Below are 23,502 nucleotides of genomic sequence, written 5' to 3'. Positions count from 1 at the left end.
GGGCTAACACTTGAGCACGAGAGTATTGACACATAACAACAATGAGCACAACATGGGTACCAAATTTTGCATGGGTATTCATTAATTTTTGTTTACTTGCTTCTCTTCCCTTAAGCTATATCAATTAAATTAAGACTTGCTTATTTGTGCTTGCATGGGCATTGGACCTATGACAGCTTGCCACGTGCTCTCCCCCTCTTCTCTCTCTCTCCACGCATGTGTGCGTGCACAAATTTTATAATTAACCTTTCTTTGTTTTTAGTTCAACCAAGCATACACTTGATAAAAAAATGTACAAAGAACCGAGTAAAAGATTGGAGCAATGTTTAGAATAATCACACCAATAACAGGGCTCATCCTTCAAGTAAAATTCAATTCAATTGATAAATAAAGAATAACAAATCCCCAAAAAAAAAAAAAGTAACCACAGCCATTCTCATTGGTCACGTCATTCAAAACTCAACAAAGGCCAACCATCTCTGAACTCGCTGATTGTCAAGATATTTGGAAGCAACGGTGTAGCAATTCACAAAACTTTTTAACTGTACAATGGACTGTCTCTGTTACTCCATGAATCGTCAGAAGGAGCTGCCTGCTCCAGTGACTGGCAGTCCCTCCGACATGATTCCTGAACCTGTTAACATTCCTCCAAACACACTGGCCTGAAAACTCGCCTGTTGTCCTAGCGACTGGCTGGTACATGCAGATTGTGCTTGCTGAAGCTGATTAAGGGGCATCATCTGTCTGCTACTACCATTGAGCTGACCCGTCACTAGCTTGAGCCTCTGGACCTCTTCCCTCAATGCATCATTCAAAGCTGTGGGGAAATAAAAGCATACGCGGCTTCATGAATAATAATAATAATTCCTCTCTCTCTCTCTCTCTCTCTCTCTCTCTCTTCCACACACACACACAGTGAGGCATTAGCACTTGGTTACTCAGTAACCTTCGTTTTTTTCCTTGAAAAACTTTGTACTGCTAAATAGCACTCCTGCACACCCACATGCACTCACGCACGCACACTGATACTCAGGAACACATCAAGAGAAGCACGCAAGAGCACCACACAATATTAACATGTTATGTGTTAATATTCATGGTGCCACGATGGAGCATCTGTGTGAGTGTGTGGAGAGAGAGAGATTGCAAAATTCAAATGATACTCCATATTATTAGAGAACCTTTCTAAGTACATGCTTTTATAGGCATCAAGCCTTATCTTTTGACCTAGACTTTAATAAGGGTTATTCACACCCATAGAGGGTGTACACACCAACTAAGTCCGAAATACCCATTACCTTCCTTCGGAGTGATGGAGGTGATGGCTGGCAAACATTAGCAAAGAAACAATCATGGGCCTAGTAGCATCTTTAATTGCCTGCTAAGGACCAGCCAACGAGGCAAGGTTCTAGACTCTTGCAAAGCTGTCCTCTGTTCATATACCACATCCTCTATATCACGGGCTGCAATGGACTGATTTATTGGCTGATTTTGATCACCCATATGCTATCCATTAGGCATGTTTTGTGGCTGATCTGACCTTACATCAATGCCCAATGGGAGTAGTTCCTCAAATACATTCTGTGAACCATCATGTGGCTGTTTACCAAATTCAGCCCATGGTTGTGCTGGATTTTCAGCAAATACCACGTCCCTACTCTCAAAAATCCTTTGGAGTAGAAGGATTGTAGAGATGGTAACCTTTATTGCCACTACTATAGCCAACAAAAATACATTTTACAGCCTTGTCTATAACATGCAGCTGGCTAGATCGTGTAACGCACAGCAAGATCTTCCTTATACCTTTATGAAGTGAGCATGAAGCAATCTTTTATACACAGGAGGTAAAGCCAAAGAGAGAGAAGAAGCAAGGCAACACCAGATTGGGTCCCAATTTATTACTTTGGAGAACTGTGACAATGCAGAGAACTTACTCAAACTTGACTAACGGAGACTGCCAAACGCAAGGACGTTGTAGACCAGACGTCTGTTGAACCATCAAGCGGTATGAAGCCAACTTTGAAACCACTTCAGATAGCCTTATGCACACACAGGTCTGCTGAGGGAGATGCACTATTGAAGGCTGACTTGACTAACGGAGACTACCAAACACAAGGGCGTAGACCAAACGTCTGTTGAACCATCAAGCAGTATGTTTCAGAATATGTAGCGGAGATGAAGACAAAATCTGAGAACACAAGAGCAAGTGCAGAAAAAATACAGCAATGGAGAGAGAGAAAGAAAGAAAGAAAGAAAGATTTTATTAACGTCTTCCAAAAGACCGAACTCGGCCTATGAGACAAATCGGAGTACCTGTATGGGGTATCCTCTGTCATCCCAACAAAATGAAAAAGTACTGAACAAAAAAGCTGAATCTGGGTGTGCAGGGGATGGAGCTCTACTACTAGGAGAACGCAAAGCTATATGCATGGAGTATACAATCATGATATGCAACCTAGCTAGCTCCATCTTGTACCATACTGGGGGTATAAAATGGTGTACATCAGTGAAGGGGGTGTCCACAGCTCCCTGAAGAACATGCCTGGGTGTGCTCTGAAGCGAGCCAGTCGCGCCGCACCCTCTCTGTGAAACTGAGCTCTGATCTCTGCCATCTCTCTCTGGTATAGGCGTGGTGTCCAAAAGCCAGGTGTCCTCTGTCTCCTGCGGGCTCTAAGTGTCTCCGAGAGAGAGAGAGAGAGAGAGAGAGAGAGAGAGAGAGGCGTGTAACTCTACTCCATATACACAAGGAAAATCCTAAAAAACTGATACAATGGCTTGGGGGCTATGGGGCCATTTTATATGGCCCCAAGAGAGCAGTCGGCCAGTAGAAGGGACAGCCGACAGGACACAAAAGCCCACGACCAGCATATGTCACCAGTCGGCCAGCAGAAAAAGAGTCGGCCAGCATCTGAGAGGTCCACAACCAGATCACAACAGTCGGACTGCTCCAGAAGGTGAACACATGCACTCGGCCAGCTACTGGGACATCTTGCCATCACAGGGCAGCCACCCAAGCCATGGAAAAATAGGGAAAAAATATGGAGAGTGGGGAAAAATGAGAAAACACCTAATAAGGGCAGACACACCCACAACAAAGGCCCTGGTGTATATGTATAGACAGGAGATGACTTCTAACACCCCCTCTCAGCTCCTGGCTGTGGAACCATCCCCAGGGAACTGGAGTGCCGCCGGAGCAACGCCTGAGATAGCAACTTTGTGAAGAGGTCCACCGCACTGTCCTCGGTCGAACAAAACTCTAGCAAGATGTCATCAGCAACCATCTTTTCACGAACAAAGTGCCTCTGGATGACCAAGGATTCCACCAATGGAAACCCAATCCTGCCAAGTAACCTCTGCAACCTCACCACCTCGCAAGCAGCATCACAAGCAGCCCGGTACTCTGCCTCTGTCGACGGCAAGGCAATAGATGGCTGACTCTTACTGCTCCATAAAACTGCTCCTGAGTCGAGGGTAAAACTGTCACCTGAAGTAGATCTCCTCATGTCTGGATCTCCTCCCCAATCTGAGTCACTCCAATCGTGGAGTCGGACTCCATCCATCAATCCCCCTCCTGTGTAAAAGAGTCCAAGATCCTTCGCATGCTGCAGAAACCACAAGATACGCAATCCCGCCTCCCAAAGAGTCACATGCAAACATGAGCTAATCAACCTCATTAGGAAGCTCCCGTCTAATCTGGTATACAACAACCAAATCAATGAACCATTCTGCTTCCGAGTCAGAGAGGCACCGTACTGCTCACAAGGATCAACAACTGTTACGGTGGGATGCTCAGTCCACCTGCTGAAGACCACTCAAGGCCTTCGGAAACCTGTAACCAACCCCCTCTGAATCCGGAACCACAAAGCTTGTGCAACATCCACCTCACTCTGCAAGTAATCAACTGTCACCTGCCTGGCTTTCCAAGAGGTCTCCGTGGAAAGAACTTCCTCATCTACAGGAGTTCCTTTGTCCCGAATACTACGAGACATCAGCGCATAAGTTACCTATAAAGTTTCCTCTGACTGACGAACACAGGAACTACCAACATCTGTACTGGAAAGTTCCTGCCAACTGCTGCCATCAACTGGCAAGCTATCCTCCATCTGGTCCCGGAAAGCCTGCACTTGCAACGTATCCACACTTAAGTGGCCATTACCAAACTACCACTCATCACAAAACTGAGGACCTAGGAGAGAGAGTGCTGAAAGTTTGTAAACTCCATTCTCCACTCCGCCTTCCCAAACTACCTGGCATGTTGCCTTATCCCGGAGAGCAACAAAATGCTCATCAAACTCCACCCGTACGCTAGTCTTGCAAACCTGATGCACTGCCAACAGATGAAAACCAAGTGATGGAACATACAACACCTGGGAGGAATGCTTCCCCCCTCTGCCATCAAGAACTATCTCCAACCCGCCCTCACTGTGAACTCGGATAGTGGATGTATCCCAAGTAAGAATGTGACTAGAATACCTGCAGAGATCTTGTAAATCTGAACGGGAAGGAGTCATGTGCCTGGAAGCACCACTGTCTAGAATCCACTCCCGAGTATCCGTAGCGGCGAGTCCTCCAACCTCCTCCCTACCCGAAGAAAATGAAACATCGGTGTCCATCACCTCCAGGTGCACAAATGTTGGAGTCTTCACGATTGCTGCCGAGGATTCTTCATCCTTCTCGGTGTTCCGCTTGGAACACTGCCTCCAATAGTGGCCTTTCTCGTCACAATCATTACAGGTCCTCTCTGCCTTCAGTTTCTCGCGGTCTAAGTCGGACTTCTTCTCAGTTCCCTTGGCCCTTGTTACGGCCTTTCGACCATTGGCCAGTGAAGGCCTCCGAACCTCCACCCTGTGGAGGGTTCAAGAATCTTTCCTCCTGGTCCAACACCATGGGCACAAGCTCCTCCCACGTGATGGTGCTGAGCCTGCCACTGGTAATCAAAGACGAGTAGAAAGCTGAGTACTGAGAGGGCAAATGCGACAACAACGTTATGGCCATGTCCTCCGATGATATCTCCTTCCCAGCCTGAAGAACTTCCTGCTGAAGAGCCTGCAGCTTGCTTATGTGCCCCCGCATCGTCGATGACTTTGTAGGGTTCATAACCCTCATCTGTACTTCCAAGAAAATCCTCTTCATGGGCGATACCCTGTTATAAAGAGAAGCCAAATGCTGCCATATACCTCTGGCCAACGTCATATGCTTTATATGATTGATTACCTGCGGTGTGCAGTTGAGGAAGATGAATGAACGGACCCTGGCATTGACACGATCCCACAACTGTGCCTGTGCCTCCCGGTCCTTACGAACTGACGGTAACTCCCCTTCCTCTACCTCCGGCCGTGGATCCCCAACAACGATGAAATTAGCAAGGTCGTATAACTCCAGAATAGATTCCATCATAACCTTCCATATGCCGTAGTTATTCCCATCCAACTGACGGTCCAGTGGGAACGTGGGGAGTGTCGGGATCTTTACATGTCTCTCAGCCATCTCAATCAGATCTGCCATTGCAAGGATGTAACTAAAAGGGTGGGTGGGTGGGAACAAAGAAAAACTTACACCTGCAAGTGGCTGTCCAGCAAATCAGCCCGCCTTCCTCTTGCTTCTCCTCTCCCCGAACAGTCCAAAACAGTCCACCAATCAGCAACGCAACAGTTCCGCTCTTGCTCACAAAATTCCCAAGATCTATCAAGAGCCTAGGGCTCTGATACCATGTCAGAATATGCAGCGGAGATGAAGACAAAATCTGAGAACACAAGAGCAAGTGCAGAAAAAATACAGCAATGGAGAGAGAGAGAGAGAGAGAGAGAGAGAGAGAGAGAGAGAGAGAGAGAGAGAGAGAAAGAAAGAAAGATTTTATTAACGTCTTCCAAAAGACCGAACTCGGCCTATGAGACAAATCGGAGTACCTGTATGGGGTATCCTCTGTCATCCCAACAAAATGAAAAAGTACTGAATAAAAAAGCTGAATCTGGGTGTGCAGGGGATGGAGCTCTATTACTAGGAGAATGCAAAGCTATATGCATGGAGTATACAATCATGATATGCAACCTAGCTAGCTCCATCCTGTACCATACTGGGGGTATAAAATGGTATACATCAGTGAAGGGGGTGTCCACAGCTCCCTGAAGAACATGCCTGGGTGTGCTCTGAAGCGAGCCAGTCGCTCCGCACCCTCTCTGTGAAACTGAGCTCTGATCTCTGTCATCTCTCTGGTATAGGCGTGGTGTCCGAAAGCCAGGTGTCCTCTGTCTCCTGCGGAGAGAGAGAGAGAGGCGTGTAACTCTTCTCCATATACACAAGGAAAATCCTGAAAAACTAATACAATGGCATGGGAGCTATGGGTCCATTTTATATGGCCCCAAGAGAGCAGTCGGCCAGTAGAAGGGACAGCCGACAGGACACAAAAGTCCACGACCAGCATATGTCACCAGTCGGCCAGCAGAAAAAGAGTCGGTCAGCATATCTGAGAGGTCCACGACCAGATTACAACAGTCGGCCTGCTCCAGAAGGTGAACACATGCACTCGGCCAGCTACAGGGACATCCAGACCTGCTGAGGGAGATGCACTACTAAAGGCTGACTGCTGAAGCAAACTTCGGGGTTGCCTTTGGACTGAGGCACTAGGCGTTTGGCCGTGAATTATGCTTGTAACGACCAAAGTATTCAAGCAAACATATCTTCACTGTGTTCTTTAAGAGAATACTGATTTTATGGAATAGATTTATGCAATGGAATGAGGGCCTGCTTTTATACGAGTCCAGGCTGCTGGTCGGTGGACACAACTGGCTGTCGGCCTGTTTACAGCAGCTCACAACCAGAATTTACCAGCATTAAATGCTGCGCTTGGTCATATGTAAGAGTATGGCTGTTGTGGCATCTTCTGATGCTGGCCGATTGCATCCTCACCTGGCCACCGACAGCTCCTAACCTCATACAGGCTGCCGACTGTTACTTATGGCTCTTCCATGGGCTGGCCAATGCCCTAGCCCATGAGCCCATGTCCTACCAAGCCATATGGGCTGGCCAATAGGCTGGCCCATGTACCAAGATAACTATATGTTGTAACATGCTCTATATATGCATCTAAAGGACTGACTTTTACCATGCCTAACCTCAGATGACCTATAGTGTGTCACATTGCACCTCAAAGCATGGTACATGTGGCATTCCCTCGTCCTTAGCTTGGTGGTAGTCGCATGGCCTCCAAGTAGTCCGCCAATAACTGGGGGTACTCCTGGAAGAAATTCTCGTCCAGCCAAACAGCTTCGTGAGTGCCTCGGTCCTTGAATTTTGTATAGAACTGTCGGATTTTGTGACCGGAACCATGCTTCCACCTATGGAGGAGAATCTGCTTAAGCTCGATGGCTTTTGATCCGTCGACCACTTCAAGCTACTCCATTGGGCACTAAGCATGGTTCGCAACCATTTAAGTGCCTAATGATCAGTCTTTACTGTGAAATCCCTCCCGTAAAGGAAAGATTTCCAATGCTTAAGAGTGGTGATCACCCCTAACAGCTCTTTGTCATACACAAATAATTCTTTTCGGCATCATTCAACTTGCGGCTGTAGTAAGCCACTACAAGGTTGTTAGCGTCAGTGATAACCTCGAAAGGGTCACCCATGATGCCAGCTTAAAGAGTGGTGCTTCTGAGACAACTTTCTGTAATGCATGGAAGGCCTCCAGTGCTCGAACACTTTCTGACGACGCGTCTTCACGCCCTTGAGCAGATCTGTTAGAGGTGCAACAAGGTCGGAAAATTTGTCCATGTGGGTGTTGTAGGACCCACAAATGATCCAATTTCTTGGGCAGTCTTAGGAACATCCCAATCCAATACAGCTTGTACCTTGCCAGGGTCCAAACGAATACCAGACTCGCTAATAACCTATCCCAGATAATGAACCTCTAAGAGACCAAATGTGTTCTTCATTTCGTTAATGCAAGACCTTCTCCGCACTCCTCGTGCTGCTCTATTGTGGCAGAAAAGATGAGTATATCATCCAAGAAGATGAATACACATTCCCAATCAGCTCAATAAATACCCGAGACATCATTTTATTAAACATTGCTGGTGCATTGGTGAGGCCAAATGGCATTACCACGAACTCGTAGTGGCCACGCTCGGTATGAAAAGCCATTTTTGGAATGTCGGCTATAAAAATGCGGACCTGGTGATAGCCACTCTTGAGATCTATTTTGGAAAAATATTTAGCACCAGTAAGCGAATGTAGTCGATGAGGGGCATTGGGAACTTATTCTTGATTGTGAGCTTGTTGAGCGTCCTGTAATCCACACAAACTTCCATTCTTATCTTTCTTTTGCACGAATAAGATGGGTGCAACGAATGGCGAGGAGGATGGGCAGATAAATCCGGCCCAAAGTAACTAATGTTGCATGCACGGAAGCCTTGCTGTATTAATCCACAACCCTAAGCTTGATTAAGAACAAGATGCTAATTTATACATGATTAAGACAGAGGAGAGAGAACGGAGATAGAGATTGGTGTCAAGGTTTTTCTTGTATTTTAATATGATACAAAAAGGTGACAAGATTGTTTGTACACGCTAAGGCCTTTCTAGCCCCTTCTACATTTCTTCTATTGACTACTAATGATGAATGTCTTAACTGCCGACTGAATGAATTGATTTATGTCTTCATGCTTATATATGGTTTGAGGTGGCTGGTCGGCTAGCTAAAGGATTGTTGGCCTGTTGCCCTAGACAAATATTGGGCATTAAATACCCCTTTGAAGGATGCACTTTCCTTTACTTCTATCCATGCCTACTGCCTTCACCTAGCTGCTGCCATTGTTGCCTTGTTCCCCTGGATGGCTACAAACTATGTTATGGAGGTTGCCGACTAGGTTCCCAAGTCCTCCATGCTAATGATGATGATGTTGATGATGCTAATAATGTTGATCATGGTGATAAAGATGATGATGCTACTATTCATGGTAAAGATACTCATCTGGTACTAACTAATTCAGGGATTAATGATGTTCATGCAGAGGATTAGCCATGGTACAAGCGTGCACGTGGCATTCCCTTCTGCTAAACTTAAGGACGGGGTGGACACTCTGTCATCCTTCCTCCCTAGACTGCTACTGACTTTGACCTTCTACTTTAACTGACTTCTAACCTTAACTGATATTTAGTCTTAAGACCTTCACTCCTGATCTCCACTTCCAAGTCTTGCTAAAGAACTGAGCACTATGATCTGAGAGCTTAATGATGTATTGGTCATAGTGGATGCATACTTTAGGTACGGTACGGTATGCGTACGAGTACGTAAAGTACACATGGAGATAAGTACTTAACGTTCACTTTTTTAAAATAATATATATATAATGAAAAATATGTATTATAAATCATTCATAATTTAACAACACCGATAAACAAAATTGCATAAAAAACAATTGAAATTCAAACATCTATGCTCTATAAATGTCAAATGTAAATCATGAAGTACAAGCCTAGCTGCTAGCAGCTAACAACTACAAGCTGAATAGATCACTAATCAATGGTCACTATTGAAGTAAATACTTATATACTAACCACTAACTAGTAAGAGCAACCAGTCACCACAAGACCAGTTGCTGATAAATCAAGTCTTAGGAGTCACCACTCACTCATTATCATCCAAGCCTGAAGATGAGGGTGCTGAGTAATCTCTGTCTGTGAGGAGATTCCCATCAAAATCATATAGCGGCTCCCACTTGGTACGTCAATACTCGATATCTCCTCAACAATGGTAGAGGGTCCAGCTCTCTCCTCTAGAGGAATCTGCATTTGGTGCTCTGGATTGCCTCTACGGATCGCTCTCGCAGCTCCCCCTCTCGAATGTGCACCACAAGTATACACCCTGGTGCCTTTAGAGGTGAAAGGATGACTCTACTAAGCTGAAGAAGTGAGGGAAGTGGTCGTGAGAGCTCGAGACTGAGCTCGAGTGACTCGTCTATCAATGCCCTCAAGCCCTCTGTGAAGCTGTATGTATATCTTCTCATGCTCATCATGTGATGTCGCTCTTCTCGCCATGATGTTGTTGGCGACGCTCAAGCCCCTAAACATCAAGCTACATACCATGTATTCACTAGTAGTTATTAGTGACTAGTCACTTTAAACTTTTTTTTTTAAATACGAGTACGGAAAGCATGGTACCAATAAACGTATTGAAAGTACCAAATGGATGAGTACAAGTACGGAATGCAACTATGGTACTAGTTCTGCGTACTGAAAGAAAGTGAAGCAAATAGAAAACACAGATGTAGGCCCAAGTACAAGACCTATAAATGCTAGAAACTGATGTTTATTGCTGAAAACTGAGCATGGCTGTACAATGGTAAGAAGTAGAAGCAGCTGCTAATGACCTCAACGAGATGCAAAGAAATGAGGCAATAATGAGGGAAACAGTGAGAACCCTTATGTATCCCTCAGAGTGCTGGTCGGCCAGCTGTAGTAGGCCGACAACAGGACGATAGCATAAAATGCCTTAAAAATGCTATAAAATACCTTTAAAATGGTAGAAAAATGTTGAATAATATCTGCTAAGATATGTGATCTTGTAGAGACCCCCATCATGGACTCCATTGGCAACAACCAAGAGAGTCTTCCTGTCGATTACTTCAATGACCTCATCATCAAAATACACACCAAGACCCTTCTGAGAAGCTTTGTATACTGTAAACAGATTTTTGGAAATCCGTGGTACATGTAGAACATCATGTAAGGTGGCAAAGGTACCCAAAGAAACATTACCAACACCGGTGACAAGAAGCGAAGAGTTGTCGTCGATACTAACTGAAGAAGTGAGAGTCTGGTAGTCCTCCAAGATATGGGCCTGATTGGTCATGTGGACAGAAGCACCACTATCACCAACCCATTCCACCGCTTCAGGTGTGTCACTAACCTCTTCAGGAGAAGTCATATCTGTGATCACGAGGAATGAATCCTCTGACAAAGTGGTAGAATCTGTGACTGCCATGTATGCAACTTTGGCAAATCCCTCCTCTGAAACTTTGCCTTTATCTTTGGTGTTGTTCTTGTTAGATGCTTTAGAAGCATCCTAGGCTTTATACTTGGCTTTGGCTGCTCGAGAATCATCACGACAAGCAAAGCAACGAGCCTCAGTATGACCTGACTTGCCACAATTATCACATTCATTGCTTTTATCCTTGGATTCCTTAAAATCCTGTTTATCCTTGCCTTTGTTTTTGTTGTTGTTGTTGTTTTTGTTGCGTTTGCCTTTGTTTTTGTTGTTGTTGTTGTTGTTGTTGTTGTTGGAGTGGAGATAACTCATGACTTGCTCAAAAGGAGAGAGAGGATCACGGAAGTAAATATTATCCCTGAAAGAATCAAAGGAAGGAGGCAACTTACCAAAAAGCTTATGAATGGGATTGTTGATGGTAAGCTCTCCAGATCCGACTCCAATTTGGCAATCTTCACTGTCAAAACTCTACCATACCTCCTCTGGATCTCTGTCCACATATGATGAGCATTACTCCAGGTAGAGACAAACTATGCCTGTATAGATAGTGTCATGCAATGGATAATGATAAGACGAGCCCGAGCATCCAATATGCTTCTCAAAGCAAGATCCACCAAGTGAGGTGTGGAGATAGCCATCCACACACCGGCTCCTTCCACCAACAACTGAATGTAGAAAGACCAAGTATGATAGTTGGTTGCTATAAGCTTAATGGAATCAATGACTTTGGGAGGATTGTAGGATGGTATGTGGGTAGGGGTGGGAGAAAGACTTGGATGAGAGAAACTTAGAGAGAAAAGATTGGGAATAGGAACCACCTGTGGAGCGGCGGGAGCAAGGGATCCAGGCTGTGATGGTGCTGGAGAATCAACAAGAGAAGGCGCAGCAGTAGAGAAACCTTGTGAAGCCATGTCCACTGACAAGAAACCTTCTTTGAAGAAAGGGGCTGAAAAAAAAAGTCCCCTCACTATGCATAGCAAGAAGAAAAGGGAGGGAGGGTGGGAAACTGAAAGGAGAGAAAGAAGGAAGATCTCTCCAAGATGTAGATCCATGTCCTCAGCACCTAGAAGAGGGCTTCAGGAATCAGCAATCCAATCAGTATAAAAATCAAGAATCTTTGCTGAAAATTCAGAAATACAACAGTCCCAAGCGTCAGATGAAGAAAACGCAGCAATCTTGAGGAAGTCTCTTCTCCCGGAAGAAAACGCAGCACCTTTTACGCTGAAATCTGCATAAAACGCAATAAACTCTTGAAGCCTCTACTCCAAAACAGAAAACAAAGCTCTCTTCTGATTCCATGAAAGAAAGTGAAGCAAATAGAAAACACAGATGTAGGCCCAAGTACAAGACCTGTAAATGCTGGAAACTGATAAACATTTATTAACTGAGCACGGGGGAAGCCCGTTAGGTGTTGTACAATGGTAAGAAACAGAAGCAAATGCTAACGACCTCAACAAGATGCAAAGAAATGAGATGATAATGAGGGAAAGGGTGAGAACCCTTATATATCCCTCAGAGTGCTGGTTGGCCAACTGTAGAGCAGGCTGACAGTAGGACAATAGCATAAAATGCTATAAAAATGCTATAAAATACCTTTAAAATGGTAGAAAATGCTAAATAATATCTGCAAAGATATGCCAATGCAAGGCCAATACAAGCATGAAAATGGTGATGTAGACCCTCTGGAGATGATATAATCCAACACATACATACTCTCAGGGAATGCTTTCTCTGGCTTCACCTATTGCAAACCACTCCATCTACTACCCTCCTGCATTCTTCTGTTGGAACTGTGCACCTCCCTTGGGACTTATGCTTAGTGGGCTACCAATGTTGCATACGTGGAAGCCTTGCTATACTGATCCACAGCCCTAATCTTGATTAAGAACAAGATGTTGATTTATACATAATTAAGACAGAGGAGAGCGAAGAGAGAGAGAGAGAGAGAGAGAGAGAGAGAGAGAGATTGGTGTCAGGGTTTTTCTTGTATTTTAATATAAAGGTGACAAGATTGTCTGTATATGCTTAGGCCTTTGGTCAGCCCCATAGGGCGACCTTCTGGTCCCTTCTACATATCTTCTACTGACTACTAATGATGAATGACTTAGCTGCTGACTGAATAAATTGATTTATGTCTTCATGCTTATATATACTTTCATAAGGTCAGAAAAATCTGAACTTACGAATTGAGAGATTTGAGAAAGAAATAATAGTGAAGAAGGACAAAGACAAAAACAAAGCATTTGAAAGATCAAAAATAAATAAACTAACAAACCTAGCTACTAAGGAGAGGAAATCAAAAGATAATATCAAACGAAGACTTTTAATTAAGACATTAACAAAAAAAACAAACAAACAAAACAAAACAAACAAAACAAAACAAAACAAAATAAACAAAATAAACAAAAAACAAGAAACAAGAAAACAAAACAAAACAATTACATGAATGAAAGAAACTTTAAAAATAAAAAATAAAAAACACACACACAAAAGCATACACACACTTCTTCTTAATAAGAACTTAAAACTTTTGAGCTGAGATACTACAACAACACAAAATAGCAAAACAAAGAACTGTAAACTCTAGACCTAAAGCACTTGAGAGCCAGAACCAAATATTAAGCTAAACTTTAAAAAAGACTTCGACTCAAAAGTGCAACCATTAACTCCAATGTCTGTCCGAACATGAAGTGTAGGTTCATCAACTCTACCATGCATAGCGTGGACAATAAGCTATGACATCCAGGTTTGTATAAGGTTAGTCCAAAAGAACATGCTTTATAAAACCAGCGAACTGAGTTTCTATCACTCTCTGGAGGTGATGGGCATATTCAACCATGATAGAGACTAGCACTCAAAGTCTTCTCTAAGGTATAACAACAAAGAATCACAAAACATAGGAAAGAACCAAACTAAGTCTATATTAAGCTAGAGTGAGAAAGAATTACAAAAAGACTAAACAAGGCCTACTCTAAGTTAAAACAACAAACCCTACTGTAAGCTAGAACAAGCCACTTTTACAAAAAAGAGCATTGAATTATGAATTAAGTGGGCTTTTCAACTCCCCACTTCTATAAAACTTACTCCTTATCATTTTAAACATTCCAAAAGCTTAAATACCAAAGATAAACTTACTACAATTCATGAAAGACCGAACCTTTTTCAAAATCTTATTGAAACTATAACCATTTTCGATAAGCAGCAAAATAAGATGGCATGATTGAGAGATAAAGGCAAATTTAGTAGAGCAAGGACGAGAGAATCTAAAAAGTTGAGAGCAGATAACACCATACTTAGCTGAATCAGAAATATATGAGTTGAGTTCATGCTTATATATGAGTTGAGGTGGCTGGTCGGCCAGCTAAAGGGCTGTCAGCCTGCTGCCCTGGACAAATATTGGGCATTAAATGCCCCTTTGAAAGATGCGCTTTCCTTTCCTGCTATCCATGCATGCTGCCTTCGCCTAGCTACTGCCGATTGCTGCCTTGTTTCCCTGGATGGCTGCGGACTGTGTTATGGAGGCTGCCGACCAGATTCCCAAGTCCTCCATGCTGATGTTGATGATGGTGATAAAGATGCTAATGGTAAGGATACTGATCTCGTACTGACTAATACAAGAATTAATGCTGTTCATGCAGAGGATTAGCCATGGCACGGGCGTGTATGTGACAACTGAGATATTTGTTGTTCCAATTTGCCCTCCAATGCCTTAGAAAGGCGATAGGGGAACTTACTACGAGGCTATGTCCTAGAGACCGACTCAATGTGTTGATCCTCAAGGCCAGAGGGTGGGAGCTGTGGTGGGAGATCGTCGATGTCTTGACTTTGGAAGGAGACTTGCCAACTTTCTTTCTAAGGGAGTTGTTGATTGAACAACAAACTGTTGGGAGCAGACATAAAGCAACGCACGCTCAGCTCCTTTTCTGAGAGCTCTTTGGGCATGTACATGTGAAATGAGAGGGATTCCTTGGATGCTCCTATCCCCGCAGATTATGACGGGCTCAGGTAAACCGTCAACAATTGTGAAGGTGCCCTACCGCCAAGGGTGCATGCTCTCGAAACCACTGGATGCCGAGAATCATGTCACACCCCAGAAGTGGTGAGACTATAAAATCTCGCTTGAACATGGCCTTTTGAACATTAAACTCAAACTATTGAGCTTTATGGTGCGGAGACCATGTGTAAACCCATCCACGACTAAATTATGAGACACTAATGTGCAACGCATCATCTTAGCCAACTACGGAGAGATGGCGTCTTCGGAGCTGCCCATGTCAAATAGGACAATGAATTGTTGTCACTTGGCTGTGCCATAAGCACAGATGAGAGCTTTCGTCTACCCTTCAGTATCGCCACCAAACACAAAATCATTGTTTTGTCTGTCATCAAGTAGGCCATGGTAAGTGAGATTGCACTAAGTTACAAGCTTTATAAAGCCTCCAACACATCCTCCTCTACCATAGCCACAACTGACACTACATCCACCCCTCCATCTTCAAACACGAATCTTGCTTATCATCAAATACCACTGGGGGTACTAGATTCAAAGAGGGTAATAGCTATACGGCTAGAGATAACCTCCAGTAATTCCCTCCTTGGCCTTCTCCTTAGGCATCTTTTTAGGCTTAGCCTTTGTGGTTTTCTTGGTGCCTGAGGTGCTCTGAGACTTTTTGTCCTTACTGTCTTCACAATTTTGAGTACAGTTATCCGGCTGGGATGAAGGTTGCTGCTTGCTGCTGGGGTTTGGGAAGAGTGGTTTGGACCTGCTCAAGCTTACCTCCGTTCAGCATCTTCTCTTGATTTTGTGCCAGAGTCAAAGCTTGTTCAAAAGACTTGAGGCCGAAATTGCAAACGGGAAACCTCATGTTTGTATCTAACCCCCTGAGAAACTGTTTCAACTTCTCATCTTCCGTCTTCCCCAACTGTTGTGCCATGGCGATGACTTTATTGGAATAAGTCAACACGGGCAACCCATTCTGGGAGAGTTTATAAAACTCATCCTCCAAATTGGTCATGTACTGGGGTGTAAGGAATCTTGCTTTGAGGTCCGACACAAAAGTCTCCCATACATAATGGGTCGTGCTTGTGGTTAGGTCTGTGTGCAAACTTGAACGCTGTTGCCACCAAGTAACGGCTTCTCCCATGAAGTGTGGAGCTGCCAGATGGACTTTGTCTTGTGGATCTCAAACTTTAGCCAAAGGAAAATATGCAACAAATTGATGAATTAATTGTGTAACTGTAGAATGATCACTTACCACCATACTTACTGAAGTTTGGTTGTTGAGGTCGTATGACGGTGGTTGATGGAGCGGATGAGATGCTAGGACCAAGTGCCGTTTTGGGAAGCGTTGCCATAAGATTGGCCTGAAAGGTTGCTGGCAATTGCTGATGTGGAGTTGCACGGCTTCCCGATCTAGCTTATATTGGTATTCTGCCGCCACGCGTTCTCTTGGCATTGGCCTCCAATCTCTCTACCTTTGGTTTCCTCTATCTATCGTGCCTCATCAAGTTCCCGTCTTCTTTATTGCTCCATGAGAAGAAGCATATGCTAAAGACTTTAGGAACCTTGCTCCATAATCTGCTCTTTAGGTTGCTCTTTAGGCTGTTTTTCTTTTTTTTCTTTTGCTTCTTGTAGCTATAGCCTGAGTAACCTGTTTTGTTCCATTACCTCTTGAAGGATCATTGTTGCGCTTTGAGGAAGCGTTTCTTCTTTTCTTGTGTCTTCAAGGACACTTTCTTTTGCAGTGGTGTCTTCAAGGACACTTTCTTTTGCAGTGGTGTCTTCGTGGACACTTTCTTCTACAGTGATGTCTTCTTGGTAACTTCTTTCTTCCTCTCCTACACATGGTGAATGGCTGAGTGGTTTTCCCTTACCTCAGTTTTACCATTTACCATTCACGGTTTTGCTCACTTAGGTAGTTACGCTGGGTCACAACCAGAAGCTCTAATACCAATGTAACATGCAACTGGCTAGATCGTGTAACGCACAGCAAGACCTTCTTTATACCTTTATGAAGTGAGCATGAAGCAATCTTTTATACACAGGAGGTAGAGCTAGAGAGAGAGAAGAAGCAGAGAACACACCAAATTGGGTCCCAATTTACCCACTGAAGGGGCCCCCCTACAAGCAGGAATATTTTCTTATATTACTTTGGAGAACCATCAAGGACGAAGACTACCAAACGCAAGGACGGAGACTTGACTAACGGAGACTCCCAAATGCAAGGACGTTGTAGACCAAACATATGTTGAACCATCAAGCGGTATGAAGCCAACTTTGAAGCCACTTCAGACAGCCTTCTGCACACCCATATCTACTAAGGGAGATGCACTACTGAAGCAAACTTCGGGGCTACCTTTGGATTGAAGCTGGCTGTGAATTATGCTTGCAAAGACCAAAGTCTTCAAGCACACATATCTTCATTGTGTTCTCTAAAAGTACTGATTTTATGAGATAGATTTATGCAATGGAATGAGGGCCTGCTCTTATATGAGTCCAAGCTGCTGGTCAGTGGAGACAAGTGGCTGTCGGCCTGTTTACAGCAGCTCATGACCAGAATTTACCAGCATTAAATGCCTTCACAGGATCATGTGTTTCTCAGTGATCTGTTAGAAGTCATCTCCTGTCTATATTTATACACCAGGGCCTCTGTTGTGGGTGTGCCCGCCCTGTCTAAGGTGTTTTATCATTTTTTCCTCACTCCCCATATTTTTTCCCATTTTTTCTAGTGGTGGGGAGGGATGCCAAAGGTTGGCATGAGCACTCCAAGGCTGGCCGACTGTCCCAACAGCAGTCCTGTGGCTTTCCAACTGCACACAGATGATGCGTAGGCTTCTGGACTGCTGGCCGACTGCATTCACATAGTCGTGGACTTCTTTTGCTGGCCGACTGGATTTATGCAATCGTGGACTTGTACAGTGTTGGCCGACTGCTCTCCCAGGGGCATATAAATAGGCCCCTTGCCCCCACCACTTCCTCATTCAGTTTTCTCGGGATCTTGAGTATAGAGAAGAGTTTACACACCTATCTCTCTGTGTTTCTTGTGCTGTTTATTTTCTGCAGTCTACTTGCTCTTGTCTACCCAAGTTTGGTTATCATTTCCACTGCATATTCTGACATGGTATCAGAGCTCTAGGCCCGAGATAGATCTTGGGAGTTTTTCTGAGCAAGAGGGGGAGCGTTAGGTTGCTGATTGGTGGACTGTTTTGGGCTGTACGGGAAGAGAAGGTGCAAGAGGAAGGCGGGCTAAGGTGCTGGACAGCCACTTGCGGGTTTTCAAATTTTTTTTCCCACCCACCCACGCTTTCAGGTTACTCTCCGCGATGGCAGATTTACTAGAGATGGCTGAGAAGCACGTGAAGATTCCAACTCTCCCCACGTTCCCAGTGGATCGTCAGTTGGACGGGTCCAATTACGGCATCTGGAAGGTCATGATGGAGTCGGTGCTGGAGTCATATGACCTTGCTGATTTTATCATCATCGGGGGTCCACGGTCGAAAGCTGAGGAAGGGGAGTTACTGTCAACGGGGAAGGACCGAGAGGGACAGGCACACATGTGGGATCGTGTCAACGCCAGGGTCCGGTCGTTTATTTTCCTCAACTGCACACCACAAGTGATCAATCATGTGAAGCACATGACGCTGGCGAGAGGCATATGGGAACACTTGGCTTCTTTGTATAACAGGGTATCACCCATGAAACGGATCTCCTTGGAAGGGCAAATGCGGGTTTTGAACCCTGCAAAGTCCTCGACGATGCGGGAACACATCCACAAGCTGCAGGCCCTTCAGCAAGAAGTCCTACAAGCTGGGAAAGAGATATCATCTAAAGACATGGCCATCACTTTGCTGTCCCACTTGCCTGGTCAGTATTCTACTTTCTATTCCTCGTTGATTACGAGTGGCAGGCTCAGCACCATTACCTGGGAGGAGCTTGTGCCAATGGTCTTGGACCAGGAGGAACGTTTCACGAACCCTCCTCACAGCGGAGGTTCGGAGGCCTTAACTGGCCAACGGCCGAAAGGCCGGAATAACAAGGGCAAAGGGAAGGCTTCACCGGAGAAGTCTTCTGAGAAGAAGCCTGATTCAGAACGAGAGAAGCTGAAGGCCGAAAGATCTTGTAATGATTGTGGCGAGAAAGGCCACTACTGGAGGAAGTGCCCTAAGCGGACAAGGAAGAGTGCTGATTCCTCAGCCTCGGCAGCAAAGACTCCGGCATTTGTGCACTTAGAGATGGTGGACTCCGATGCTTCATCATCTTTGAGCGAGGAGGCAATTGGCTTCACCGCGAAGGATACCCGGGAATGGATTCTCGACAGTGGTGCTTCCAGGCACATGACTCCATCCCGTGACTTCTTTCTGGATCTGAAACAGCAGTCAGGTCGCATCTTTATTGGCGACAACTCCACTATTCCGATACATAGTGAGGGCCGGATGGAGATTATTCCCGACAGCAAGGGGGGCAAGCATGCTTCCCGTGTTCTTTATGTCCCTGCTCTGGGTTTTCATCTTCTGTCAGTGCATGCGGTATGCAAGACTGGCTTTCGGGTGGAATTTGAGGAGCCTTCATTTGCTCTAAGGGACCGTGAGACTGGCCAAGTTGTTTGGGAAGGCGGTGTGGAGAATGGCATCTACAAGCTCTCTGCACTCTCCTCATTGATAGGTTCTCAGGTCGGAGATTTGTGGCACTTTCATTTTGGCCACTTAAATGTGGATGCTTTGAGGCGAGCTTTCCGGGACCAGATCGTGGTTGGCTTGCCAGATGTTGGTAGTAGGCAAGGGCGTTGCAGTTCTTGCATACATGGTAAGCAGCACAGGGAATCCTTTCCGAAGCACGCTTCCAGGCGGGCTTCGAAACCATTGGAGTTGATTCACGCTGATTTGTGTGGACCTCAGCAGATACCATCTTTGGGAGGATCTCTCTCATAGTCACAGGGGACGGCGGGGACGGAGCCTAGGAACGCTGGGACGCCGAAACGGGACGGCGCAGGGACGAGGACGGACGGACGTCCCCCGACGGGCGTTTCAAACAGGGGACGGCCTGTGCGGGGACGGCAGAGAGCCGTTGCGCCTGCACCTGCACCCGTTTCTGGCCGTTGCACCTGCTGCCTTCGTAGCCGTTTATGGCTGTTGGGCCTGGGCTCTTCTAGCCGTTTATGGTTGTTGGGCCTTGGCCCTCTCTCTCTCTCTTGCCCTTGAGGCTTTCCTCTCTCTCTTGCCTATCTATATAAGAGCCCACCTCTACAAGACTACAAGCACACACAAGTTCATTGCTCATTGCTCAAGCTTTCAAGGCTCAAGCTTCTTGCATCTTCTCTCTTCCAACTTCCAAGTTCCAAGCTCTAGGGCCTAGGCTCTCACCTCTCCCTCAAGCCTCTTGAGTCTTGAGTCTTCCAACTTCCAAGCCTCTAGGCTCTCTCTCTCTCTCTCTCTCTCTCTCTCTCTCTCTCATTCCTCAAGGCTCAAGAGTCAAGCCATCTTCAACCATGGCATCCTCCTCACGTGCCGGGGCTTCTCGTAGAAGGACAACGAGATGGACATGGTGGGAGGAGGTAAACTACACCACATCTGTTCATGGAGGCGGTTCTCGGCCATGGGTATGCAAGCTTTGCCCGTACCGGCGAATGGGTGGCGCCGACAAAGTGCGAGCCCACCTCTTGCATGAGAGTGGGCATGAGGTGAGGTTTTGCACGAATGTCACGCCCGAGAAGAGACGGGAACTTCTTGACAAGCTTAGCGACTATGAAGCGGTCGAAGCGACAAGAAGGACACCACGAGTGGCCGTGGATCCCACTACGATGGGGAGAGGAACTCAAGCCTCTACCATGGAGTCATGTGGTGGATCGGGATCATGCACACCATCACCTTCCCCATCAAGTCGGAATGTTACTCCATCCACGACACCGGCACCCTCCATCTCCACGGCCTCTCAATCATTACGTGGCCCACGGCGACAATCTACACTTGGGGAGAATTGGAACCCCAAGTTGAAGGAGGAGGTGGATATGGCGGTGGCCCGCTTCTTCTTCCACGACCACATTGCCTTTCAAGCGGCTAGGTAAGTGCAATCGATCATTGCCAATTCATCATTCATGTTTTCATCATCCTAGTCCCCTTCTCATTAGTAAATTACTTTCTTGAATAGGTCGGAATACTTCAAGGTAATGGTTAAGAAGATTGGGGAGTATGGCTCAACCTATACGCCCCCCTCATCCGAGAGCTTGCGCACTACATTGCTCGACAAGGAGAAGCGCATTGTAGAGCAAGCGGCCGACAACACAAAGCGGCAATGGGAGAGGAACGGAGTCTCCCTCATTGTGGATGGATGGAGTGACACCCGCAAGAGGAGTATTCACGGCATGGTTGCATATTCCCGTGGAGAGATGTACTTCATCTCATCTCATGATGCATCCGGCACTGGGAAGAGCGCGGATGTGCTTGCGGCGGAGTGGGCTACCACCATGGAGATCGTTGCCCCAAGCATGTAGTGGGCTTTGTTGCGGATGGGGAGCCTTCCAATAGGGCGGCGGGAGCTATTCTCCAAAGTATGTATGGACATGTCACGGTGTCCTTTTGTATGGCTCATTGCATAAACAACCTCCTCAAGGACATCGGGGCATTACCATGGATCAGCCCGCTCATTGAGGAGGCCAACACCATGGTCTCCTTTGTCCTCAACCACCAAAGACTTCGGCATGAGTTCAACAAGAGGTCCTGTCTCTCTCTCCTCAAATATTCCGACACCCGGTTTGCCTACAACTTTCTCATGTTGGGCCGGTTGAAGGATTGTAGTGGTGCTTTGAGGGGGCTTTTCCTTAGCGACGAGTTTGTCGCCATGCAAGAGTCCCATACAAACACTGGCCAAGAGTGTAGGCTACGGGCGGATGACGCCTCTTGGTGGGAGCGTGTGAAGACCACAGATGCTATGGTGAGGCCCATATCCACCTGTTGAGAATTGTAGACGCTATGCAACCATGCATAGGCAAGGTCTACGAGGATCGCATGATAGAGAAGTTGAAAGACTTCGTGCCTGACGAAGACAGATACGAGGAGATCCATGCCTTGTGTCTAGGAAGGTGGAATTCCTACTACTCTCCATTGCATGCAGCAGCTTATGTGGCGGACCCAGAATTCCAAGGCAACAAGCAGGAGAGCGACCGGGAGGTGAGCGCTGGATGGAGGATCATCTTGGATCGTCTTGTGCCTGATGCATCGGTTAGGCGCAAGATCAGGGACCAGCTTTCGATGTACAGGTCATTTCATGGCTCCTATGGCTGTCATGATGCACAGGTTGACCGCTCCAAAGTTGGTGCTGCTCTATGGTGGGAGGACTTTGGTTCAGATGGACCGGAGCTGCAGCAGCTTGCCATCCGCATACTTAGCCAGGCCGTCAACTCCTCTTGCTTGGAGCAACTTTGGAGTACCTTCAGCCACATTGCCTCTAGGAAGAGGAACCGACTCGGGGTAGAGCGTGCCAATGACCTTGTCTTCGTCAGCGCGAACTTGCGAATGCTTTGCAAGAGCGTGACCAAGAAGGCAGATTCCTTCACCGAGTGGGAGATGAGTCAACAAGAAGAGCAACGGGAGGATGAGGTGCACGAGCAGCATGCCAGTGAGGATGAGACTGAGGATGAGCTTGATGCTTCTTTGGCAGCCGCACAAGCTACCCATGACCATGAGGCGAGCACTTCACGTGGATGATCATTCATGGATCATGATTCATGGGCCTTACTACTTAGCTCTAGCCTCTAGCCTCTAGTCTTCAAGACTTTTTTGTCATTGACTCATTTGAGTCCGTCCTTGTATTTTGCCTCCTTAAGGCTTAGTCCTGACTCCTGTGTCTTGACTCTTGAGTCATGACTCATTTTGTATCTACTTAATTATTAATATGACTCAAATCTTACCATTTTAGTGTAAATTTGTGCTCATTTTGATGCACTTCCAAAGTAGAATAAGTGCAGAGTAGAAAAATTTTAAAAAAAAGTATTTTTTGAGTGCCGTTCCCTCCCCCGTCCCCGTTCCCTACTTATGGCCGTCCCCCGTCCCGTTCCCCGTCCCCCGTCACCGTCCCCCGTCCCTTGTGACTATGATCTCTCTACTTTATGCTGCTTGATGATGATTGTACCAGATTCACGTGGGTATACTTTCTTTCCCAGAAGGACCAAGCTTTTGCTCGGTTCAAGGATTGGCACGTGATGGTGGAGAAAGAGTCTGGATTTCAGGTTAAGACTCTCAAGGCTAATAAAGGAGGTGAATTCTCCTCGACTGTATTTTTCAGATTTTGTGCAGATCATGGCATCAAAAGGGAACTGGCCAATACTGGATCGCCTTCGGAGAATGGAGTTGTTGAACGCAAGAACAGGACTGTGGTGGAGATGGCGAGGACCATGCTGGAGCATCGTGATCTTCCTCGTCCACTTTGGGGTGAGGCTGTGGCAACGGCTGTCCATACCATCAACCGATCTCCGACGACTTCAGTACCCCATATGACTCCATTTGAGGCATACTTTGCCAGGAAACCC

At 46.0% G+C, this 23,502-nt stretch overlaps 1 protein-coding gene across 1 annotated transcript in view; it reads right to left on the bottom strand.

The window, feature by feature from the left end:
- Positions 1 to 356: 356 nt before the first annotated feature.
- The window catches only part of LOC147628720 (transcription factor RF2b-like), a 47,480-nt gene continuing 24,334 nt past the window's right edge, over positions 357 to 23,502 (bottom strand). Inside the window, exon 4 of the mRNA XM_086813956.1 lies at positions 357 to 817. Coding sequence (XP_086670082.1) covers positions 579 to 817 — 239 coding nt within the window. The 3' untranslated portion in view covers positions 357 to 578. The remainder of the gene's footprint in view (positions 818 to 23,502) is intronic.

The sequence above is a fragment of the Cibotium barometz genome, chromosome 19, assembly GCF_041138505.1.
Source record: "Cibotium barometz isolate CiBa-2024 chromosome 19, ASM4113850v1, whole genome shotgun sequence".
In the NCBI taxonomy this organism is placed as follows: domain Eukaryota; kingdom Viridiplantae; phylum Streptophyta; class Polypodiopsida; order Cyatheales; family Cibotiaceae; genus Cibotium; species Cibotium barometz.
The sequence above is the reverse complement of the archived record's forward strand: the minus strand, read 5'-3'. Positions and strand labels throughout refer to the sequence as shown.